Source organism: Rutilus rutilus (assembly GCF_951802725.1).
Source record: "Rutilus rutilus genome assembly, chromosome: 18".
Taxonomy (NCBI): domain Eukaryota; kingdom Metazoa; phylum Chordata; class Actinopteri; order Cypriniformes; family Leuciscidae; genus Rutilus; species Rutilus rutilus.
This window is the reverse complement of record NC_140231.1, coordinates 18,459,995-18,487,316: the sequence shown is the minus strand read 5'-3', so window position 1 is coordinate 18,487,316 and position 27,322 is coordinate 18,459,995. Positions and strand designations below refer to the sequence as shown.

The 27,322-nt window shown below is 36.6% G+C and overlaps 1 protein-coding gene across 1 annotated transcript in view; it reads right to left on the bottom strand.

The window, feature by feature from the left end:
- The window catches only part of igsf9bb (immunoglobulin superfamily, member 9Bb), a 119,944-nt gene that overhangs the window by 36,328 nt on the left and 56,294 nt on the right, over positions 1-27,322 (bottom strand). The window contains exons 5-12 of the mRNA XM_084388116.1: positions 18,923-19,040; positions 14,851-14,992; positions 10,307-10,452; positions 3,875-4,017; positions 2,275-2,415; positions 2,065-2,181; positions 1,825-1,975; positions 312-423 (exon numbers count right to left, since the gene is read on the bottom strand). Coding sequence (XP_084244242.1) covers positions 312-423; positions 1,825-1,975; positions 2,065-2,181; positions 2,275-2,415; positions 3,875-4,017; positions 10,307-10,452; positions 14,851-14,992; positions 18,923-19,040 — 1,070 coding nt within the window. The remainder of the gene's footprint in view (positions 1-311; positions 424-1,824; positions 1,976-2,064; positions 2,182-2,274; positions 2,416-3,874; positions 4,018-10,306; positions 10,453-14,850; positions 14,993-18,922; positions 19,041-27,322) is intronic.

Below are 27,322 nucleotides of genomic sequence, written 5' to 3'. Positions count from 1 at the left end.
AAGTTATGAACAGAACTTTGAAGAACAAACTAGAGTCTACTGTATTTTATTCATTATATGCACTACAAAAAATCCTAACCATGATGCTCTATACCCAAAAGTATCTCCTTAACATTTTAGCTGCACTGCCATTAATATTAAAAGTGTGGAAGGCCCTGCTGGTCATCTCACCCCTTGGGGGAAAGGTTTTGCCCCGTCCCACACCGTGCCCCCAGATGTAGCAGCCTCACAGCAGCAGCACAGCTCAGGTCAACAGTTAGGAAAAGAAGCAGAAAGCAAAGCATGCTGGGATGACTCACACATGGCCGTACCAGACTGAGAATGTCTGCTCAAAGCCGCCATCGTAACCAGATTCCCACGAGACGTTGGCCGAGGTCGTCGAGACCGAAACGTGGACTTTGGCGGGGGCGTGTGGGCTTGTGCCTGTGGGAAGAGGACAGCTTGTGTCACACTTGATATAAACACACACTTGTACACAAAAGCTAAAGCAAGGCCACACACATTTAATTTCCTAAAGCGTTCTCTGTAGAAAACCCTCGGTCAGAGCGATTAGATCACTTGTCTTAACACAAACACTTGCGCTAACACAAAACACCAGACACAGTGTGCATCATTTATCCTTTATTTCTTATTCAACAGATAACCGTTAGCTCGTAGGGATGCTTTTGAGTAAAATACTAAGACACTGAAACATTTCTACAGTATGAGTCCTCTCACAGCATATAATATCCCTCAGAGACCCGACCTAGCGAAGGACTTTTATACAGAGAGCTTTTTGTAAGGAACTCACTGAATAGCTAAAAGAGAAAACCTACAATTTAGCCTAGCAGCTGCTGATCAGTGACTCAACAAAGATTATTTAACTGACAGCTTCACTGAAGCTACACAAATCCAAACAGTGTCCAATAGCACAGTGGATATGACAGGGCAGTGGACAGCAATATACAGTAAGGACTTAAGTGGCAGTGTTGTTTTACAGCTGCACAGGTTGCTAATAAAAATAGACCATGGCAACATTAGCATTTGTGCTACTCACCTCAGTTAAATCTATAAAATAAGTCTGCATGTGCATATACTGCATGTAAGACACTGCAGCAGCTTCTGTTAATAGCAATACAAGTCATCTTTGCACCAAAACAAAGTATGTTTAAAGTGATGTGCTTCACATGAGATGAAGACTCCAGTTATATGACTCCAGTAATACGACTCCCTTTTACTCCCTATTATAAACAATATGCCTTGGTAAAATAGGGTAAAACATTAACCAACAGATATAAGTATAAACAAGGTTCCCATAGTTTTTAACCAATGAATTTCCTTTTTGCTTGAGATACTGTATAAGGATGTTTTTTATTATTATTTGGATTCAGACAATTCGCAAACAAGTCATGAACCTGTTGGACCAAAGCCCTGAAAGAACAATTTGCACAAAGTTTTAGTGAATAGCAGTTATTGTTGAAACTGAATTAGTTTTTTTGGTAATTCAAAATAAATAAAACTGAAATAAAATAAAATATTAAATAAAATATTTAATATATAAATATTATATAAAATCATATCAGAATAAAACTAGAAAAATATATGTGGACTACATACATTTCAGTTACTTTTTTAAAAATTCCCTTTTCATGACCATGGGAACCCAGAGTCAAAAACCACAGTCGTCCAGAATATAAACAAAATTATGCACCTTTAAAAAAGTAACAGGGTTGACTCTGTATGATGTAATATGATCAAAGAACATTGCTGTATGGAAGAATGACTTTATTGCAAGTAAAGTTTGTGCATCATGAAGTTGCACCATTTGTCTCCTACGCCTCCTACCGATTACTAGGAGGTGCGTGCTGGCAGTGATGCTCGTGGCGACATTGGAGGCGACACACTCCCACTCCCCATGGTCCTCCTTGCTGAGAGATTTGAACTGTAAGCTGCCTCTTGGTAGGACGTTGTGCTTGCTTCTGCTGGGCTTCCCTACCTTCTCCAATAAAAGAAAACAGTTCTAGCAAGCGGTTCAGTTGGGTTGACAATGATACAGGATCCTCCTCAAGGATTGTTAAGGCTTACCTTTCTCCATGTAATGTTGGGGAATGGGTCTCCTTCTGCCTCACAGGGGATGACCAGCTCTCGACCAGCCTCCTGCCTGTACTCCCCTCCAGGAACCACCAGAAATTTGGGTGGGTCCTATACATCGCCAAACACCACGTTATATTGATGCAAATTGATGATGTAATTAACTAAATGTCAACAAAAAACACTACAAGTGTTATTCTTTACCTTTAGCACCAGGGGGGCGGGAGGGGACTGTCCCATTGTACCGAGGCTATTGTAAGGCACGCAGGTGTAGGTGCCGAGAGAGTCCTCTGTCACCTCAGACACTCGAATGCTCCCATCTTCCATTTGGCTCCAGCCAGGGTACTGCAACAAAGAGAAAAGTCCCATCACACCCAGCATACACAACCAGAGCAAACCGTTTCCTGAAGCTCAAACAGTACAGAATGATGCTTGCAACGCCAAGGTTTTGATGCCCAAATTTGATTCCCAGGGAATGCACAAACTGATAGATTTTGTACACAGCCGTTCACATTTTTGTGGTCAGTAAGATTTTTAATCGCTTTTGAAAGAAGTCTCTTATGCTCACTAAGCCTGCATTTATTTTTAATATATTTTAAAATGTCATTTATTCTTAGCAAAGCTTAATTTTCAGCATCATTACTCTAGTCTTCAGTGTCACATGATCCTTTAGAAATCATTCTAATATGCTGATTTGCAGAAAATATTCTAAATGTCATCAATGCTAAAAAAAAGAAGCTTTGCTGCTTAATATTTTTGTGGAAACCGTGATACATCTTTTCGAGGATCCTTTGATACATATAAAGTTCAAAAGATCAGAAGTTATTTAAAAATGAAATCTTAACATTATGAATCTCTTTACCATCACTTTTGATCAATTTAATGTGTCCTTGCTGAATTAAAGTATTACCTTCTTCTTCGAAAAATAAATAAATAAACTTAATAAGCCCAAACTTTTTAACTTGAGTGTATTTTGAATAGATTGTAAATTCCTTTAGATAAAAGCATCCATTGCATACATAATTACATGTACAATGTAAAAATTGCAAATTCAATAATCGCACTAGGTATAATCACAGTATGAAAATCTAAATCAATACTCTGTGAAATCATCTGCAATCAATTTGAGTAAAATGGACACACTGAATAATATCACTTATGTATGAATGTACTAAAAAGTGGAGGGGACATATTATGAACCTCATCAGCTTAGATCATGAATATTAATTAGGTGATGTAACAATTGCCTAGTCCTTGCTGAAAGGCAGGTACAGTAAGTGGGTGTTAACCATAACCAACTAGTAGACTGTTTAGTATAAAAGTCATAATTTCACAAGGCTGGGTACAGCTTTTTCTTCATACTGCATCAGAAACGCCACCAAAAATTTGGGGAACAGGCTTTTAAATGGACTAGAACCCCCTTGTTATAATGGTTGCTACACCCCTGACAAGCAGTACAGCTTTTGCATTCAGTGAAATGTATGAAGTGGATTTGCTCTCAGTGCTCTTGGGATGTAACATGATAAGCCTACACATTTTCAGCTGCATGGACACTATCCTTTAAAGCCAATTGCATTGAGGAGGAACAGGCTTTGAGAATGAAAGTGATTTCCTGTTCCTTCATTAGGGTCAGTTATTCCCCACTTGGCTTTACTGAAGAAGAGCCAGTGTTCTTTGTCTGTGCGAGACTATGAGATCAATGTAACCTGTGAATGAAACCCATCTCACACAGCTGCGAGAGCTCGTTGAGGCCCATGTGACAGCATCTGTGAAAACACTGAGATCATTGTCCAGCTGGACTCACCTTCTCTATCCGCAGAGGCAGGCCATCTTTTTTCCACTTCACTGAAGTGACAGGCGGGTTGGCATCCACCGGGCAGCGGATGTACCCCGGCAGTCCGATGGCCACGTAAATAACGGGCGGCATGTTTACCACACGGGCAGGGTCTACAGGACACAATGATAGTAGAAACATTAAATACAGCATAAAACCTGTGCTGTTATAAAATTAGACATCAAGGGTTTTGTGCATTGTTAAACTGTCTGACAGATGAGATGAGTTTGTACTGGATTACTCTGAGCCATTAGTCTGAAACATTTAGCACAAATCCTCTGAATGAGTCAACTATTGATGAAGAAATACACTAATAAGGAACTGCTTGAAATCAGTGTGTGAGATGAGACAAAAAGATCTGAACTAGCTCTAGACTATTACTCAGCTAATCGGAGTACAGTACAGTAAGTGCCTTGGGAACAGATGGGAAAAAATGAGCTACAGCCTACATAGCTGAAATACAATATTGTTTTTATATTTTCAAAAGAAATATGAGTGGTGTTTACCCATGTAAAACTCTACAAAACATAGACAGTTGAAAAGACATGGCTAGGATCTTGTGCAGTTTTTTTTTTTTTATATTTTTTTTTTTATTGAGAGAGCCTGAAAAACAAAAAAGACCCCAAATGCCTATGAAATTCTGGTCACTAGATAGTTGACTAAACAGGCAGCATGTACTGTAGTATAAGGCACTTTCTAAGGAAACTGGTTTAAGATCAGCTTCAAACCATAACATCATGTCTAATGATATAAACAATTTAATTTCAAGCAAGCCTTAGATATAACTAAACAATGTGTGACGATGTTTATTTCACTGTAGAACTGGTGTTTAAGTAGATAGATAGATAAAGAGATAAATAAATAAATATTCGGAAGTTTGGGTTCAGATTTAAAAAAAATATTAAACAAGGATGCACTAAATTAATCAAAAGTGACAGTAAAAACATTTATAATGATACAAAAATGTTATATTCATCAAAAAATCATGAAAAACTGCATCGTGGTTTTCACAAAAAAAAATATTAACTGTTTTTAACATTGATGATAACAATAAGAAATGTTTCTTGCATACCAAATCAGCATATTAGTATAATTTTGGAAGAATCACGTGACACTGAAGTTTGGAGTAATGATGCTGAAAAGTCAGCTTTGCCATCATGGGAATAAATTACATTTTACAATATATTGAAATAGAACAGTTATTTTGAATTGTAATCATATTTTACAATATAACTTTGTTTTTGATTAAATGAATGCAACCTTGGTGAGCATAAGCAAAAAAAAAAGTAAAAAAAAATTTAACCATCTCCAAACTTTTGAATGGTAGTGTAAATAAATAAACAGTCCATCAGACATGGTTTTATTCTTTGAATCAACTGCATATATACACTGAATTGTGTGATTTCATAGGCAATGAAGGATACATATTGTATTTGCTGTCTTCAAAAACCAACCAGATGTTGTGAAAAGCCACTATTAATAGTGTTTTCACCAGTTCCCGAAAAAAAATTAGCAAGAGGATGATTTCTGATGACTTTTTCCTTCATTATATTGTATAAACCACATCTAAAGCAAAGAGTCTCAAAAATGCTGTAAAAGAGATTCAGTCGCGTGTGACTCATAAATCACTGTCTTTCATTAGTGAAGACACCAGCCAACCGCAGCATGCTGGAGAGCGAGAGGGAGCGGCGCTCCGAAATGAACACTTTGAAGAAATCCACTGCACATCTTAATGCTTAGCAAAGTACCCGTGTCTATTTTTAGCACAAGTGGAGCTGTGGGATGGGATGGCGGGAGGAGTGGACCAGAAAGAAGTGTGGAGTTGAAAAAAGAACAGAAGAAAAGGGAGTCGTGAGGACGTAAGGACAGGATTGCTGAGGATAAGAAAAGAAAAGGAGAAGGAGGTGGGAAAAGGAGCAGACCTGCAATGCCGTCAGCTGTCTAACGGGGCCGCCAGCGCCCACGCTAACAGCCTGCCGGAGTGTCTGCAGGTGACGTCACTGCAGAGAAGAGGGTTTCCACACAGGATGATGTCATCCCTTTACATTCCCCCCTCCCTTTTTTCACTTACTGTCAAATACACTTTCTCTGCACCTCCGCTCGCTACACACATGGGCGGCCAGACTATGTGCCGGTGGATGAGACGGCTTTAGAAAACAGGTGAAAATTTCTGCAGTCTGTCCCTCTCTGGGAATTCTGGTATGATGTAATCCCTTTCCGCCACTTCAACCGAGCCAAGCCTGTCCGACACAGGCTGATCTGCTTCCTCTGAGCGAGGGAATTTGAAATGTCTGTTACCTTGGATACCACAGCCAATTTGCAGTGCTCATTCCCGTCACTATTTACTGCAAATGCAACATGTTTGTGTGTTTTCCCCTGCTTTTTTTCCAACAACGTCTAGAAAAGCCTCTACACGCCGGTTCTTTGCATCAGTCTATCGGAGTGGAGGACGTGAGCCATGACTGAGTAATCTGCTAGCTTACTGACTCAAGGTCACTGTTTCAATTCTGCTCCAGACTCCGGGGACAGAAGGCCATTCAAATCTCTCGGCTGCAAATAGAAAGCGTCAGCCTACCCAACAGCGGCAGTTGAGGCTAATGTACCCTCATGCCCATGTATTGAGATGGAATACGCTGGGAGACTAAAGTAACCCTTTCATCGATTACAAAAGATCACCATGCAAGAAAAATTATGAAAAGGCCTAATCTGCTAGTGAAGGTTGTTACTTTATTTTCATGCTCAATCCAGTGAGGCCAATGTCACAGAGGATGAAGGAGAATTCATCCTCTATTACATCATGTATGACATTACGTAATACAATAGGCAACTGGGAATTATTGCTTCATCTACAATGATATATACAGTATCTCACAAAAGTGAGTTGTAAATATTTTATTATATCTTTTCATAGGACAACACTGAAGAAATGACACTTTGCTACAATGTAAAGTAGTGAGTGTACAGCTTGTATAACAGTGTAAATTTGCTCCAAGATGACCACTGCCTTGCTAAAGAAGCTGAGGGTAAAGGTGATGGACTGGCCAAGCATGTCTCCAGACCTAAACCCTATTGAGCATCTGTGGGGCGTCCTCAAACGGAAGGTGGAGGAGCGCAAGGTCTCTAACATCCACCATCTCCGTGATGTCGTCATGGAGGAGTGGAAGAGGACTCCAGTGGCAACCTGTGAAGCTCTGGTGAACTCCATGCCAAGAGTGTTAAGGCAGTGCTGGAAAATAATGGTGGCCACACAAAATATTGACACTTTGGGCATTTTGGACATTTTCACTTAGGAGTGTACTACTTTTGTGGGGACAGCACATTTACTCTGTTATACAAGCTGTACACACACTACTTTACATTGTAGCAAAGTGTCATTTCTTCAGTGTTGTCCCATGAAAAGATTTACAAAAATGTGAGGGGTGAACTCACTTTTGTGAGATACTGTGTGTATATATATACAGCGGGGGAAATAAGTATTGAACACGTCATCATTTTTCTCAGTAAATATATTTCCAAAGGTGCTATTGACATGAAATTTTCACCAGATGTTGGTAACAACCCTAAGGAACAAAAAAAAATATATTCAGAAATTAAGTTATGTGTAATAATGTGAAATGACACAGGGAAAAAGTATTGAACACATGAAGAAAGGGAGGCGCAAAAAGGCATGGAAAGCCAAGACAACTGCTGAAAACTTACAGTAATTAAAAAGCAATCCAGCCCCCTGTCAGTGGAAATTAATAACAGCTGGTTCAGTCCCAAATGATGGCCTACAAAAAGGTCTCATTGCCAAGGTGTCACACAAGACACATCTCATGATGGGTAAAAGCGAAGAGCTGTCTCAAGACCTTCGCAACCTAATTGTTGCAAAACATAATGATGGCATTGGTTATAGGCGCCATTCTAAGCTTCTGATTGGTCCAGTGAGCACTTTTGGGGCCATAATACGGAAGTGGAAAGACAATAATTTCACCATAAATTTGCCTCGACCAGTGCTCCTCGCAAGATTTCTTATAGAGGAGTGAAAAGAATAATCAGAAGAGTTGTCCAAGAGCCAAGGATCACTTGTGGAGAGCTTCAAAAAGACCTGCAGATAGCAGGTACTGTTGTCTCAAAGTAAACAGTAAGTAATGCACTCCACCACCATGGCCTGTATGCACGCTCACCACGCAAGACTCCATTACTGAAAAAAAAGCATGTTGAAGCTCATTTAAAATTTGCTGCACAACATTTGGAAAAGCCAGTGAAATACTGGGAGAATATAGTGTGGTCACATGAGAGCAAAATTGAACTGTTTGGATGCCATAATACACACCATATTTGGAGGAGAAATGGGAGTGCACATTACCCTAAAAACACCATACAACTTGGTGTTGGCTCTTGGACAACTCTTCTGATTATTCTTTTCACTCCTCTATCAGAAATCTTGCGAGGAGCACTGGTCGAGGCAAATTTATGGTGAAATTATTGTCTTTCCACTTCCGTATTATGGCCCCAAAGGTGCTCACTGGACCATTCAGAAGCTTAGAATGGCGCCTATAACCAATGCCATCATTATGTTTTGCAACAATTAGGTTGCGAAGGTCTTGAGACAGCTCTTCGCTTTTACCCATCATGAGATGTGTCTTGTGTGACACCTTGGCAATGAGACCTTTTTGTAGGCCATCATTTGGGACTGAACCAGCTGTTATTAATTTCCACTTACAGGGGGCTGGATTGCTTTTTAATTACTGTAAGTTTTCAGCAGTTGTCTTGGCTTTCCATGCCTTTTTGCGCCTCCCTTTCTTCATGTGTTCAATACTTTGTCCCTGTGTCATTTCACATTATTACACATAACTTAATTTCTGAACTTATTTTTGTTTGTTTCTTTGTATGTACAGTATGGCTTACTTGGGTTGTTACCAACATCTGGTGAAAATTTCATGTCAATAGCACCTTTGGAAATATATTTACTGAGAAAAATGATGACGTGTTCAATACTTATTTCCCCCGCTGTATATATATATATATATATATATATATATATATTAGTGCTGTCAGTTAAACGCGTTATTAATGGCGTTAACGCAAACCCATTTTAACAGCGCCAATTTTTTTAGCGAGAGATTTACGTTCTTTTTGGCCTAGCAAACTTTGTCGTTTTTTTCACATGCTGTTGCAACAACTAGTAACGTTAGAACAACTACAACACCACACCGGATCTAGCTAGACCGGAAACAAAACAACCGGCACGCCGCACACACTTGTTTGGGCTTGCGAGCCGGCCAAAGAGTAGTAGGCTAACGTTACGTTTTGAGTGGATGGCGAGCGCGAGAAGCCGAAATGGATGCCAGTAAGATTCTGAATGGAAAGTTTACTTTTAAAAAGTTGCCAAATGTTTCCACTGACAAGACCAAAGTGATCTGTGTGTTTTGTCGTTGTGAACTGAGCGATCATCGCAGCACGTCCAGTCTGAAATACCACTTGATGGCCAAGCATTCTCTGACGCGATTATTTGCTCCAAGTGAGAATGTTAGTGTGAAATTGAACACTACAGTATATGCCAATGTTGTTTTCAATAAAAAAACATTTGCACAAAGCAAGTCGATCCACTTTTCCATGTTGATAAGAGCATTAAAATGAGAAAAAAATAATGGGACAAAAAGAAATCAAGGGACATTTAGAACAGATAAAAATGTGTGATTAATTGCAATTAATTGCAAGTTAACTATGACATTAATGCGATTAATCGCGATTAAATATTTTAATCGTTTGACAGCACTAATATATATATATATATATATATATATAGACCTCCTGATTTAAGTGATTTTGTAAACTTATACTTAATGAAGATATTACATATAATACGATTATTTTACTATAACAAATTAATTTTAGATGAAGCAGTAATTCCCAGTTGCCTATTGTGTAATGTCATACATCATGACCTACTTTATATCTACATTGGGGTTCCAACATTTGAGATCAAACTGAAAATATGGGAATAAAAACTCTAACTCATTTACTACAAAATGGAATGATAATGATTACTTGGACACTAATGAATTTTTTTTTAGCAAATTTGTGACATACAAATTTGTTTTAGAAGCACAAGATGCTTTGGATCATCTGAAGCTGATCATCATGTTCAACAAAACAGAAACACTTTCACTTTTGCTCTTAGATTTTTGAGGGGTATGATCAGCTGGATATATTGACAGGAAGTAAAAATACCAAATCGATTCTATTCTGACGGTTTCTCACCTACACTCCACAGTATATTTCAGCATCTGCTCGGAGCAATGCAGAGAGTTTTTTAGGGGCACCAGCAACGGATACATGTTTTCAGATGAAAGACAAAAATCGAATGTCTGTAAGATCTAGCGGTGTCTCAGCAGATTGCTCCGCAGAATGACTCACAATGCACTGTCAGGTATGCTGATGCAGAAGGTGGGCGGCCAAGGCTGTTACTCGGGCTGCAGGTGTATCTCCCAGCATCCTCAGGTTTCACCTGGGAGATGATGAGTGAACCGTCAATCAGAATACTCACTCTGCGCTTTAGATCACTGGAGAGAGAGAAAAAGATTTAACACAAGTAGTATTAATAATGATTCCCACAATTTACATTACTTACAAGTCATTATTGCCACAAAGAATGGCAAAAAAATATATATATATATACATATGCTACATATGCTACTGTTCAATAGTTTGGATCAGTAAGATTTATAAAAAAAGTGACAGTAAAGACAGTTATAATGTTACAAAAGATCTCTATTTCAAATAAATGCTGTTCTCCATCAAAGAATCATGGAAAAATCATTGTTTCCAAAATGTTTTATTATACAGTATAACTGTTTTCAGTATTATTAATAAGAAATGCTTCTTGAGCAGCAAATCAGCAAAATAGAATGATTTCTGAAGGATCATGTGACACTGAAGACTAGAGAAATTATGCTGTTGAAAATACATCACCATCACATATTTTAAGATATAAACTGTATTTTATTTTAAATTGTATTAATATTTCACAATATTACTGTTTTACTGTATTTTATATCAAATAAATGCTGCCTCGGTGAGTATAACTGACTTATTTCAAAAACATTTATAAAAATCTTACTGACCTCAAACTTTTGAACGGTATTGTACATTCTTTTTGTGTTCCAGGTAAAGCGAGTAAATAATGATTTTTATATTTTTTTTGTAAACTATCCCTAAAAATATATATGCCTACGTCAATTAATTTTAAGCCAGAAAATAAAGCACAAAGCATCATGAATTACAGTCTACTCTTTCAATAAGAACAGATGGAGTGTCCGGGGCAGAGATCAGAAAAAAAAAAAAAAAAAAAAAAACGCTTCAGTGGACAAAATGCCTGCGTGGCCTCTATTCTTGCCTGTGCTTCCACCTGTCCTGCTGCACAGTCTCTATTAAAAAAATAAATAAATAAAAAACATAATATCCTTTTTCTATAGAGTGTACAGGCCACGCATGAGGGCGTCTTGAATGGCTCAGGGCACCGCTACTTATAATCAGTGCTAGTGGAGCGTATGATGACACAAGCGGCATGTCACTGGATATTCGTGTCATGGGGGAGAGAAGGAGAACAGTGAACCACGAAAACCTGAGAGGGTCTGTGGTGAGGCAACGGTTATCGTTTATCGTATATATAAATGTGGTCGTTCATTATGTTCCTTTTCTATTCAAGGTTAACACAGGGGACACACCATTTTATGTATCTGTTACTGTTTCTTTAAACATACCCTCTGATGTTCATTCATGTTTATTTTGTGCTGTAACTAGTAGTAAAGAGAAAGAATGCAGAGATGTGGCATGCCACAGTAAGAGTGCTAAACCGTATTTATCCATATCCTCTTTGTTCCGCAATGTTTTTTCACTGCGCGAGAATATGGATGTCACTTCCGTGAGTCTCACGCTGAGTCTCACCTTAGCAACGTGCTAATGCTAAAGTCGTGTAAGGAGTAGTTTCCTATTTTTAGTGTTCCCAATTAGTCACTTTTAAGTTTCTATTTCAGTTGGAATTGATGGCCTTCGAAGTATTTATAAAAAAAAAACAATAAAAAAAACACATTGGCCACAATTATTGGCACCCCTAGAAAATCTTATGAGTAAAATATATCAAGTATTCCCAGTCATATTTACATGTTTTAGCACAACACGGTGACCAGGAACATGAAATTATCCAGCCATGACTTCCCGTTTCATAGGAGTATAAATATGAGGAAACACCAAGGCAAAATTCCCTTGATCATCAATCACAATGAGTAAGACCAAAGAATATAGTTCTGATGTGCAGCAAAAGATTGTTAAGCTTCACAAAATAGAAAAAGGCTGTAAGAAAACAGCTAAACTATAGAAAATTCCCATTTTCACCAACAGGGCAATAATTAAGAAGTTTCAATCAAGTAAAGATGTTACAAATCTGCCTGGAAGTGGATGTGTGTCTATATTGTCTTAATGTATGGTGAGAAGGATAGTTTGAGCGGCCAAAGACTCTCAAAAAAACCAAAAAAAAAAAAAAAAAAAAAAGTTCTACCAGCACCTAAATCACCACGTGTTGTTTGGGAGGGTCTCAAAACAAATCCTCTGCTCTTATCCAAAAACAAACTCCAGCCTATTCACTTGTCAGACATTACTAGAACTTCAACCGGGACTGGGTTCTGTGGTCAGATGAAACAACAACAAAAAAAGCTTTTTGGCAGCAAACCCGCCAGATGGGTTCGGTGCAAACAGGGATAAAAACCACCCCATGCCCAAGGTTAAATATACTGCTGGATCTTTAATTTGGGGCCTATTTTTTTGCTGGAGGTCCTGGACATCTTGTTCAGATACATGGCATCATGGATTCTATCAAATACCAAAAGATAAAAAAAAATCTAAACCTGAGGACCTCTGCTAGAAAGCTTATAAGGGGCCGTGGTTGGATCTTCCATCAGGTCAATGGTAAAAAAATATATATATAAAAAAAACCCTCAAAATAAACACAAAACTGGTTCACTAAGCTCAAAATGAAGCTTCTGCCATAGCCATTCCAATACCCTGGCCTGAACCCAAAAGTAAATGAGTGAGGTGAACTGAAGACACCAACATGGACCTGGGAATTTGAAGGATCTGGATAAAGTCTGTATGGAGGAATGGACTCTGATCCCTTGTCAGGTGTTCTCCAAACTCAGACATTATAGGAGAAGACTCAAAGCTTTTATCTTGGCAAAAGGAGGTTGCAAAAAGTATTGAATAAAAGGGTGCCAATAATTGGGTGGCATTAATTAGGTGACTAACTATGACTGTATATGTGTAATCCCACAAGTGTGATTAGGGACACTGAGAATGAAATTGTTACATGACTAATATTAATGTATTACTTTAAACATTTTGGTCCAGCACAGGGCAAAAGAGACACGAATGAGACAATCTGAGGTGTGAGACCTTCAAACAAGTATAATGACACACGGACACAGGCACACATGTAAATACAAGTGGGAAACACATAGCATCATTTCATACTAAACTTTCTTTTTTTTTCAACTCAGAATGCTCACAAAAGCAAGTATCCCTTGTAAAATTGCATTTTTTTTTTGCAAAACATTCAGGGGCGATTCTATGGTTAAGTTTACACTAGTGCATTTTTGTTTTAAAACTTCTTATTATATCTTATTATCTTCTTCCCCTTCTTATATCTGTGGCTTAGTCACCCTGCGTTTCCAATCACTGCGTATCCTTCCCTGATTCGTCAAGCCCCTACACTACTGAAACACAACAATAACAGACCAAGCTCAATGCCCGTGTAAACATTAACATGGAGATGAAACTGCAAGCTTTACTGACTTAGTTCAAGCTATTATTAGAGCAATCGGCAACTCTTTACATTTGTACGTGCATGCCCAGTGTGCATGAATGGTCACAAGCGTTTTCAGTCATGTAGTGTGGACGGAGATCTTTTCTGAAACGCAGTGGAAACAGCAGTATGGGCGTGACGAGGATCGGTTTCATTTTTAAATGCTGTGTTAGAACCAAAAACGCACTAGTGTGGACATAGCCTATGCTTTCAATTGTAGGAGGCCCAGAGCTGCTTTTTTTACATTGAAAACTCTTTAAAAATAAATGCATAAAATGCATCTGTTTATCAATAGATGTACACTACGGTTCAAAAGTTTGGGGAGGGTAAGATTTGTTTATTGTTTTTGAAAGAGCCTCTAACACCGTGTCTACACCGGACGCGTACGGTGCGATGTGACAAAAGACAATAGAACCCTTTATAATCAGTGATGTTGTTTACACTGGATGCAGAGGACTCCAAGCACTCACGATACTTCTCATAGGAAGGAAAACTGAATTTGTAACAGTCGCTTTATCGCGTCCGGCATAGACATGGTGTTATGCTCGACAAGGCTGCATTTATATGATCAAAAATACAGTTAAAACAGTAATATTGTGAGATATTATCCTATTTTTCATTTATTATCATATATATCATCAATAACTTTTCTATTTGAATAAGTTTTCAAATATAATTTATCATCTATTATTATCAAAGTTGAAAACAGTTGTGCTGCTTAACATTTTTATGGAAAACAAAGTTTCTTTGATGAAAGTTTAAAAGAACAGAATTTATTTGAAACAGAAATCTTTTGTATTATTATAACACATTTAAAAAAAAATCTAACTGACCCCAAACTTTTGAATGGTGTGTTCGGATGAGTTGAAGCCCTCTAAATGCAGTTTAATGACACCTACAATTACATTTCAGAACATTTCTCAACAAAAGGCCTTACAAAGTGTTTGACCAAAGCCTAAAACAGTATTACAATGCCCATAATCCCTAATGGCAAACTCACTGATGCCTCAATGATGATGACGAAACTACATGGACTGTGACAAACTCCACATGGACACAGGACAGTGGGGGTATGGTACAGTAATGAACCCGATCATAACTTTACTTCTTGAAGTAGACGTTATCTTCCTCCCAGAACCAGGTGTACGTTAGGTTGCCAGGATATGCCTCAGCATGACAAGTGAAGAATGCATCCTGGGATATGTTTACGGTTATGTTCTCTGGCGGTGAGACAATAAATGGGGGTCCTGAAATAGAAAAGAGACACATAATAAATCAACATTACATATCAGTATGCGTCACATCCTATTGGAGCATATAGCAATCTCAGTACTCTTCACTGAATCAAGTGAATATTGTATTCAGTCAATGCCTCACTTACAGTACAGTGGTGTACATACTGAATGAAGAGTTAATATACACTACCAGTCAAAAGTTTGGAATAATAATTACGATTTATGCTCACCAAGGCTGTATTTAGTTGCACAAAAATACAGTAAAAACGGTCATTTTGTGAAACATTATTACAATTTAAAATAGCTGTTTTCTGTTGTAATATATTTACAAATGCAATTTATTCCTGTGTTGGCAAACCAGGCCCATTGCTCCAGTATTCAGTGTCACATGATCCTTTAGATATCTTTACATTACATTAAAGAGGTCATGACATGAGAAAACTAATTTGCCTTGATCTTTCGACAAATAAGAGCAGAGGTCTTTGTACCAGTAAAACATCCTGCAAGTTTCATAGCTTAAAAACATCCTAATCATTATAAACAAAGCATTTATTTAATCAAGCTCCAAAAGATATTGTGGGATCTTTGACGTCACAGAGCAAATATATTTGCATATGATATGACTGCCTCCAGAGCATCAATGAATAGTTATTTTACATCATTATAAATCATTATTATTATTATACATCAGTAGGTCCCACCTACTGGCATTCAGTCACTTAACAGCTGACACAAGATGCATCAAAAGCAAATAGAACCCATTATAATCACTGACGCTGTCTACACTGGATACAGTATACAGATGCGCGTTTAGTTTCTGACATACTCCAACATGCTTGAGTCTGCCGACAGCACGACAAATGGAAGAGCGAAAAAAACATCCCGGATCGTGTCAGAGGATTATATGTTTGTTCGGAGCATTTTGTTTTGTAAACGTGACATAGTATAATGGAGAGTTGGCAAAGAAACTTTTGGTGAAAGATGAAGCAGCCAATTTTATTGGATCTGACAGCAGCTAAATAACAAACCGTAAGTAAATGATTTCATAATGCTTTGTCTGTAAATTGTGGGGTTTTTTTGGATAATGTTTGCAAAAGACTTATTTATGTGCAATAGCAAGTGGGCATTGGTACTGTTTCCTATGGTGCAAAAAACAAGTGAACCTCAAGGAACATATTAAAATAATAAAAAATCCATGCCATGACCACTTTAAACTAAACATTAAAAACACTAGATAAAAACATGTAAAAATATTAGAGGTACCCTCAGCTGTAACGTACATATTTGGATCAAACGTCTCATTTGAATATCATCGATTAAGATGATAAGAATTCTACTCTGTGTGAGAATCTGCAGCGGCCTACCGACAGATCTCACTGTACCGCCCACTGTGGGCATCGCTTGTGTTGGCAGTGCCAGTGTAAAGAGAGGGCTCTTCTGTGGAGAAAGCCTGCAGAGATCTCCACATGAAGGCATGGACTCTACAGATGCTCTCTGTCCTGCTCTATACACACACAAACACACACCAGTACAAAAACAAACTTGAAAGGCAGCCATCGTGTCTGTAAAACCATGTTTCTTCAACTAGCAGCTTTTATGTTTCAGCAGTTGAAAAAAGTTTTTCTCCTTTTTTGTTATGTGATGGTCTTATTAAAAATGTTAATTCTTATTTTTGATACTCTTCAAATGCCTTTTATGTATACATTTGTATTGCTTTACCCTTGCCATTCAGTCTTAAAATATGTGATAAACTGGTCTAGACCAGTACGGAAATTCATGACACAGTTTCCTGAAAATGTGCTTGGTCCAGTACACACTAGAGCTTATTCTGGTAAAGAACTACCTACTTACAGATGAACAGACCACATGATCACCATGTAAAGTGATCAAAGTTTGATAGCAAATGTTGATGGCAAAATTGCGCACAATAATTTACTTGATATTAACAGCCTTCGATTTTTTTTAAACAATTCCATCAGTAGGGCTCAAGTATAGAAGTCCATTTCTGCCTCACTTAAAAAATATGATGATGAATCCGTAAATAATAATAATGAGAAACGTTTTTTTTTAATTATGACTTAGCATCTCATTATATTGAGAATATTTCTCATAATAATGGCTTGGCATTTCATAAAAATGGGAAACTTTCTCATAATGAGAAACTTTCTCATTATTAATGCTTAGTATCTCATAACAATCAGAAACTTTCTTTTAATTTATTGTTTATATCTCATAATGAGAAACTTTCTCATGATTCATGCATAGTATCTCATAATGAGAAACTTTCTTAAAAATGTACTTAATGTCGTAATGTAGAATTTAGAAAAAATAATAATTTATTAAATTAATGAAAAACTTTCTCATTAATGCTTCGTAGTATCTCAGAATGAGAAATGTTCTTAAAATGTACTTTGTCATAAAAATGTTCAAAAAATCAAATAAATGACATAATATTGCATAATAATGGAAAACTCTCATAATTAATTCTTAGTATCTCATAACAATGGAAAACGTTCTCATGATTATTGCTAAGTATCTCAAACCGATGAGAAACTTTGTCATAATTAATGTTTAGTATTTCAAAACAATGAGAAACTTTCTCTTGATTAATTGTTAGCATCTCATAATGAAAAACTCTGATTATTGCTTAGTATCTCAATATACTGAGAAGCTTTCTTAATATGTACTATGTCGTAAAATTTTGAAAAAAAAAATCTAATAACTGACTTAATATGTAATAATCTCGTAATAATAATATCTCATAATAATAAGAAACTTTCACTTAATTAATGCTTAGTATCTCATTACAATGAGAAACTTTCTCAATATGTACTTTATGTCATAACATTTAGAAAAATCTAAACTGACTAATGTAATAATAGGAAACTTTCTCATGATTAATGCTTAGTATCTCATAACAATGAGAAGCTTTCTCATAATTAATGTTTAGTATTTCATGACAATGAGACACTTTCTCTTGATTAATTAGAATCTCATAATGAAAAACTCTCATGATTAATGTTTACTATCATTATAATTACAGACTTTCTTAATATGTACTTTGTTGTAAAATTAAGTAAAAAAAATCGAATGACTTAATATCTCATAAATAATAATGAGAAACTTTCTCATGATTAATTCTTCGTATCTCATAACAATGAGAAACTTTCTCATGATTAATGCTAAGTATCTCATAATAATGAGATACTTTCTTAATATGTACTTAATACCTACAGTATGTTGTATAATTTAGAAAAAGTCTAATAATTGATTTAATATATCGCAATAATGAGATATTCTCATATTAATAACTTACCATAATAAAGAGAAAGTTTCTCGTAAATAATGAAAACGTTTCTGTGGGGGAATGTGGGCTTCCATACAACAACACCAAATCAGTATTGATAGTGTTTCTATTATACCGAATATCATTTAGTATTACAATCAACAGTATTCAATTATTACAATGATTCACTTTTAAGTTTTTAATTTAATTTAATTGAAAACTTTAGTAGTTTTATTTAAAAATGGTTTGATAAGCATTTGATGGGAAGAAAACGAAAAAGAGTAGCATATTTTATTATTGTCTAGAAGTATGAATAAGGTGAATATAGAGGATATCTGCAACAGAACAGATTAGCGATCCCAAAAGGAAAAAGCTGCTTTGGCGGCACTATGGTGAAAAATCTCTCTGACAGTGAACCCATTACTGCTTTATACTGTACCAGACAGCTAACATATGGAGTCCAATTATCTCTGTAGCTCTGCAGCATGGGTGCCATGCAGCATGCAGCTTTGCAAGCATGACTGTACACACATACACAGACACAAACACAGAAGACCGTTCAAACACAGCACAGAACTCTGACAACATGATAGTCATGTCATTCAAATAACAGCAAACAATAAAGACATGGAGTCAAGTCAGAGTTAGGGTGCTACCTTGGACGAGTAAGCGTGTGGTATGGATGGCCTCTCCCTGCTCGCTGTACGCTCGGCATGTGTACGCTCCCCTGTCCTCACGGCTGATGGAAACAAGCGTCAGGCTGCCATCACTGACCTGTGGAGAGAGGTCACAGCATCACTTACTGACATACAAATGAACAATCTTATAAACATAAAGAAAACAATCTCGCTGACAAGTGTTGGGGGTAACGCATTATAAGTAATGCGAGTTAAGTAATCATAATACTTTTTCAAAGTATCAAGTATGCATTACATTTAAATTTACAGTAAAATATCTGAGTTACTTTTTCAAATAAGTAACGCAAATTACTTTGTTTTCCCATTAAATGACGCCGCTCCTGTCCCCATGTTGAGAGAAATCGGGAGTAAGTGCAGAGGCGTTGTGTGCACGGTGTAAACATGATAGTTATTGTAGTTCTTCTAGACTATCAGAATATTATGCAAACCTGCAATAATTAAATTTGTTAAATGATACAATTGTACTTTATGTATTTAATCTCACTTTACTATGTGTCTTTGCTGCTGACCTTCGATGATCCAATTCAACCATACCAATAAGCAAAAATTTCTTCAGATAAACATCACATTTCTGCTTTGTTAGTTTGTTGTTATTGCTGAAGTAAGACTGCTGAACTTCATTCTCCAGTGTCCTATGCTTCAGCAATCCAGAATGCCAGCACAACTGAAAGGTGTGTTTGAGCTGCACCCTCTACTGTACAGGTATGAATTTGCATTTGCTTCAGCCTGAGGCTTATTCATTTCACTTTTGGTGTGAAAGGGCCTTTACATTTGCCAAAAACAGAACTTTTTTAATTAAAAAACAAGCAAGAAAGCCCAGCCTAGGTGAGAAAAAAGTAACGCAAAAGTAAGTGTATTACTTTGAAATAGAAAAACATGAATGTAAAACTAAAATCCCTTTTTGCTTATTAAACAGTTCATGTGGGGTTTTTAAAGTCTGTTTGCTTCAAGTCAACAGTAACATATTGATAATCCCGAAGTGTGAGCTATACAACTTTTTTATGAACACATAGATCAGTAGAAATGATGTGTTGGGGGAACCCTGCTCAGCATCCCATGAGATCCATTTTTCCTGCAGACATACTATACCCACAGTTATGTTACTTCACATTCAAAACATGCATCATGAAAGGGGCGTTCATATAACAACTTATAAAGAATAAAACAATTTGAGGAAAGAATTGTCTCATACACAGTAGAAACAAAAATGATTCGCAGTGAAATCGCTGTGAACCGGAGACATAGAGGCAGAGACTGCGTAGGAGAGATCAAACAAACCAGGCCACTCCAACAGAGACTTAAAGATCAATGTGCATCTCTCTTTCTGTGCCCACACAAGCGTTATTTCCATTTTGCCAATGGCAGAGCAGTTCTTGCATTTATCTAATATGCTCTGGATTATTCTTGGTTAGATTGGCTGAGGTGTGGACCAAGGAGGGTTTGGAATTTTTATGAAACATTTTAGAAATTAGGATGCAAAAGAATAATTTACAGTGGGGATATAACGTTACCCACCAATTTTGGCCATGGCCAGTTTTGTCCCCACCACTTTATGAAATAGCTTACAGCGGGGATGAATCTAATACAGAGGAAGCATCTACAATTGTTAGTATTTGTTTATTATTATTAGTATTATTTAAAGCTGCCGTCGGCAACCCTGGAAGATTGAGTGGACTTAGCCAAAATTTTGAATGTTTACAACTCTCGTGCCCCTCCCCCACTATCAACTAATACCCTCCCATCGAGTTTGTGAGGGTCAGTGCGTGTGCACCAGATTTTCTGTGAACGCGCCCGTCTCATCAGCATCGATCAACACCATGGAGTACTCATAAAGTAAATGGTTGATAAAGCACAATTACCTGTCGAGAAGAAATGTTGCAAACTCTGACCTCCTAGCTCTTGAGGTTAACCGAGGAATTGGAATCTTTTCCGCCATCACTCTTCGTTACTGCGCAAACTTCAGGCGTGTGCATGTGATTGTAACCCCCCTGCGCTGATTGGACCCGATGATCCGGGAGCGGTGGATTTTTGAAAAACAAATTTGGAGTTAGAAGCTCAGGGTTTTTTTCTAAAACCACCTTATTTATGTTGTTCTGTCGGATTATAGTGTCGATTTCACTGAATATGATCAAAAAAATGTTGCCGACGGCAGCTTTAAATTTTTATTTATACTATTTTATACTATTTATTCACAAATAAATAAATCAGTTCACTTTCCACAGGAACCCCTTGTACTGAAAGTTACTATTTATTGTATTTATACATTTATTTTTTGTTTTTTGTTTTATTATAGTCATTTTTTAATATTTGTGCATAAACTAATATTCATGATCTAAGCCTTCTGCGCAACACTTTGAATCTTCTTACAAAGTGACACCTGGATATAATTGTGCCATTTTCATTCTTGTATGATGTTCTAACCGGACTTTTGGTTTTTAGTAAAATACTAGGCCAGTCTTTTCTGTCTTGTTATTATTCTGAAATGATAGTGCATATAAAACATGCAAGACATCAATCATTAATAGGTTCCTGTATGAACTTCGAAGCTCGTTCAAGCTGGGATGGTTAGATTGCTGGCTCGGTTTCACAATCATCTTTTCGAGACGAGGCCACGCTTACAAGAGGAGAGTGTTTCAGCTTGTTTTGGCATTGAATTGTGCACATGGTCTCAGAGAGTGAGCAGACAAACAGCTGAATAATGGATTTACTCTGTACAAGTGTGTGTGTTTGGTGGCAGAGGGGCAGGTAAAGGGAGGGATGCTGATACTACTGTATGCATGATTCATTGGTACATGTTATTCCAAAGGAAAAAATGTTTGTCTTAAACACTGTAATAACTTTCTCCACCTTTGAAACAACTTTCTTCTAAGCTGACATCACATAGGCAGTGTGGGCACTGAAAATAATGCAGCTTTTCTAAACTCTAATGGTTAATGCATTATTTTACTGCGGTTTAAATTAACGTTAATACTAAATATAATATAGGTTATGGCGATAATATCAAATAACAGATTTTAGAAATAAGCATTTACCATTGGTATATGCCATAAGGCTTAAGGGTCAAAAGGCCTTCTCAAAAATAGGTACATGCCTCATTTCTTAGAATCATTTCTCAAGCCCTAGACGTTTGTCACTAGTAATGTCCATGGTTAGTTTCGTAAACTAAAATTAAAACAACTGATTTAAAAACCATTTTGAAAACTGAAATAAATGAAAAACTAAATGAAACAATTAATAATAATAACATTAATAAAAATAAAATAATAATTATCAGAAATAAATAATAGTTTTCATAATCAATAAGCTCTTATCCCATGGTGAAAAAATCTGACGTCCTGTTTCAACTAATTTCATATTGTCACAGCTTGGTTGCTGCAATAATCACTCGTAAAAAAAATTCCTTAAAAAAGGAAACACTCTTTAAAGGTGCTCTAAGTGATGTTGGGTGACGTCACTTCTTGTTGACGTTTAAAGTATTGTCAAACAAAACGGTGGCTAGCTAGACCCTCCCTCCTCCTCATCCGCGCACTAACCCCCCAAACCCCACCCCCAAATCCTTCTTGTCGGTTATTGGCTGGAACAGTTTGTTATGTTTCGTGGTGCGGGTGAGCCCAGTTTGTTTTTCTTGCCGTTTGTGGAGCCTGTGGTGTCTTTTTTTACAGTGTGTTCAGGGGACAGGCAAGGCAGCTAGCGGACGGTGAGGAGATGTTTGCTGTATGTGACAAAAAAAAATTTGGCCTAAAAAACGCATGACATCGCTTAGAGCATCTTTAACATAACCAAACTCAGACAAGCACTGGAGATAACAGGAGAATACCACAGCCAACTAAAGACGATGTGGAATAGAGAACAGAATGAACTGAGAGCTTCCAATAAACCCACACTAAGATTGTTAACCAAACCGAAGACACCTGCTTAACTTAATCAATGATTATGGAGACAGATTAACTCATGAACTTAGGCACACAGAATATGAAGAATATGTTACACATATAATAAAAAAATATATATGATTATTATTATTATTATTATTACAATGATTATATATAAAAAATAATTATTCTAAAGGACGTCAACAATCAGTAAGCCATACTTGAAAATTTTACTGAATTTTTTTTTTTCTTTAATGACATTTACTTTTCAAATGAATAAATTAGTAAAATGTATTTCAAATGAATAGTGTATTCTCTACAAGTCAGCAAGGAAGAAAAAAAAGGGACAAAAAATAAAAACCTTTACTCACTTTCGAATGCAATTTGCTGTCAATCATAATCTCATGGGAAATATGTGACCGGGTACAACTGGTCTCAGAACAGCATAACAGATCTGCCGTTCTCTGCAGACAGACCTGACGGGTAAGGGGCTCGCCAAAGCATCTTTTCTCCCTGCCCTGTCAGAGCTGGATGGTTAACGATACATGAGGGTCACTTTACTGCTGCCGGCCGAGCAGGTGAAGAGTACTTTGAGAAAAAAAATTGCAGGAGTGGAGACAGATGACATAGATTCATGCTAAAGTAAAGCCTTCGCTGAGGGGGCTCTCTCTCTCTGATGAATTATTCAGTGTTCCATCAGACGGTGTAATGGCAAGACCTACTAGCAAGCATCATCATCACAGTTCATGTGATATCAGGCATGTGTGACTTTACTCTTAGGAGACTTACTGTACACACACCTTGAAGCATTTTTTCTTTTTCTTTCTTCTTGGATGGTAAACTTTGGTTTTTGATTGGCAAAATCCCCAAAACTTTGTGCTCTGGTAAGAGCCGCCAGAGTGAAAATTAAATATACCAAAATGTATTTAAAATACATTTATTTTATGCTAAGTGTACTATAAATACATTTACATATACGTATGTACCTAATATGAATACTTTACAGTTTCTGATAGTGTATTGCAAGATCTATTGCAAGTATACTTTAGTTACACTTGAAATATCTTGCATTTAAAGACTGATATTATACCATGATCATACTATTCTTACTAAATGTAAGGATAGTCAAATGCATTTTATGTTTAATAATAAGTACTCCAAATAAATTTTAATTACAATATTTATATCAGTAAGTCTCAAGCGATATGTCAGTAAATATATGTTATGGATTTACTATACTTAGTATAAATACATTTTCGTATAGGTTTTTTTCATTAGGGCAGTGTTGGTATTGTTAACTAAAACTATTAAAAACGGTTTTCGGTAACTGAAATAAAGCTGAAATAAAATATAACATAAATATTAGATGGAAAAAGTACTAAAATTACTAAACCTGAAGTAAAAATACATTTGAGAATAAAAAAAAACAATAAAAATGAATAATGCACATAAAATTATTACAATTTTATTAAAATGAAAACTGAAAACTATATTTAAAAAAAAAGCTAATTCAAAATATTAATAAAATATGAATAACACTGGTAAGAGCGACTTGCAATCAGAATCCAAAACTATATTTGAATGGTCGTCAATTTAAAAATATGCTTTTTCTATCAGTTACAGCATCTATCCAGCGGAGGTTAACTGCTAACCAGTCAAACCTTGACCCCTTGGCGTGAACATACACACTCTGCGCATTTACAAACTGAACATACACACCTTAAGTCTACAAATGGGCAACATGAGGGTAAGTACAGCAGCTAATTTACTCAACAAACGGCAGCAGACTGAGATGCCGCTGTGGATCCCAGACTCCATAATTACTCTAATTACACAGATGGAGATGCACGGCCAGGCAACAGCAGACCCAGCAACAATCTAATAAATCAAATCATAATAATTGATATAAAAAAACATTACTGTATATATGTTATTTAGCATAAATCAAAGACCATATCCCACCTTCCATTCATAAATAACCCTGATGCTGTTGACTAACTTAATCTATGGCTATCAAATATGGCGATCTCTTTTTTAAGGAGACACTTGCAAAGAATTAAATGTTAAATGTTTTTTAAACTTCAGAAATGTTTGACATTATGGAAGTAATATGGATTGTAAACTGTAGTTCATGACTTTAAAAAGCTCCATATTTCTAGTTTGTTGTCAATAAAGGAGTACTTGAGCATCATTAGTGGGAAATTACCTTATAATGGAATAGATTTTTAATGGTAACCTACAACAAACCTTTATAGACAGACCTGCTGTGAGCTTTGATGTTGTTAATAGATGGTATACCCTTTTGTTGAAGCCATCAGCCACATTATTTTAGTGTATTTTTTAAATAATTGTGTTGACAGCAGAATTGAAGCTGAACCCATGACTCTGCATAGAAGTCTCCACCAATCAGAGAATCTAAACAAGCAAATCGCACCAAAACAACTCTTAAGCTTGTCCAAAATTAGTAAAAGTCATCTCCCTACACTCTCAAACCACTTAATTATATATATATATATATATATATATATATATAAATATAGGGGTTAGTTAAGGGGTGTAACGATACATGTATTCGTATTGAACCGTTCGGTACACATTACAAACCGAATGATTCAGTGCGACCAAATTTTGTTAGCAGTCGCGACCACCCCAATGTTGCCCAACATCAAATGGAGCCAAACACCTGACATGGAAACCAGGAGAAACATTGTGCCGTCAATTAACTAGTTATAGGCTTTAAGTCCACAAATCAGCAACATTAACCATGGATTTAATGTAGTAACACTAATTGTAACCATGGAAGTTTGGCAGCAATAGTAAAATGCTTTCAAGTACGTCACACATCTTTTTCCAGCACTTCAAAACTCAAATATTATCATAATGTTAATGTGATGACCAAAACATTATTTGTTCATCCTTCAAAGAGTACCCCCATTTATAAAACTAAAAGTTTCAAGATGTAGGAAAACTCAGGCTTATTTAAAAATTATATATTTTTTCAAATAAATAAAAAAAATCAAGGAAATTTCTCTTTTTGCTGTATCGAAAACGTACCGAACCGTGACACCACTGTGTCGTATCGAACTGAACCGTGAATTTTGTGAACCGTTACACCCCAATATATATATATTTTGCAAGCATATTTTGCATATAACATACATATATGTTTATAAATAATCATAATCATTTATCCATCCTTTTATTTTGATTATGTCGTTCACAAAGTTTCATTGGTTTATAGTTCTTATACTTCCAGAACCAAGGGCGCTGAAAAAGTCTAAAAGAAAAGAATAATGATTCCACAACCATAACTGCACAGTGAAACTGAATCATATTCGGAACTATTTTTCTGAGCTGATGAATGATAAAAATATCGGCAGCCAATCAGAATCCACCCTGCTTTAAAAAACTTGAGCATTTAAAGCGGCAGATGACAAAACTGCTGTGAATGCTTAGAATAAACAGAACAATATCGTGGGTTGGTGTGGACAATATTGTTATCGTTCAAGCTGTGAATAGGTCTTAAGGGACAAAAATGTAGTATGGGAGTCCTCTCTTCCAAAGGCTTTAGTACATTATTAAATATATACTAGCCTACCCCAGCATTATGCTTTAAACAAAAAAGTCGATGCAGAAGTTTCTTTCGTATGTAAATAACATTATAGATCTAATCAGTCAAAACAACATGCTACAGTATTTTGACTAAACAAAGAGCTTGCCATCACTCAAATCGAATACAGCGAATATCACAAGCAACGAATACCATTGTTCCTCATATTATCTCACCTTACTTCAAAAGTGTTCAATCACCAAGCAAAGCTAGTCACTGACAGGCTGTCATTGCTCTGTTACAGTATGTGTGAGGAGATGGAGATCTCTCGATGGGCTTTTATAAATCAAACTCTTTTCAGGCAGAGAACTAAGCCATCCGTTCCTGTAGGGATCTCTTTGCTTAGTCTTCAGCGAGCAGATGGTTTATACTCAGGAAGCATTTGACAGTTTGGTTCACTATGTTTGGTTTGCCGGTTTTGATGAGCCACAATCAATGGATCACTTGTGAGAAAAAAGCCAGTATTTAGATGCTGGTTTCGACAAGGGAATCTAAGATGCTGTTTCATATCATGGAAGGCTCATTTGATGAAATATATATAAGACGTCACTCAAGAGGAGAAATTCCATTAGTGCTGAAATACAAGGACGATTTATTTGGTTCCTAATTACACAGCACTGTGAACATAAGAGGCCCAAGGGACACCTCCACGACACGTAGGTAAAATGAGCACAGTTACGAGCACTGAGATGGTCAGGGGTCTAGGGATAAACCACTAGGGTATATGACAGGGCTGAGGGAGATTAATTAGATGTTTCTACAGGCCGTGCAACTACTGTTAAAACTGCAGCTTGATTTGTCCAATTTGACAGAGTAAGTTTAAACCATATAGAAGGGACACTCAAACTGCTTAGTTTGAAGGACACTTTTAGACAA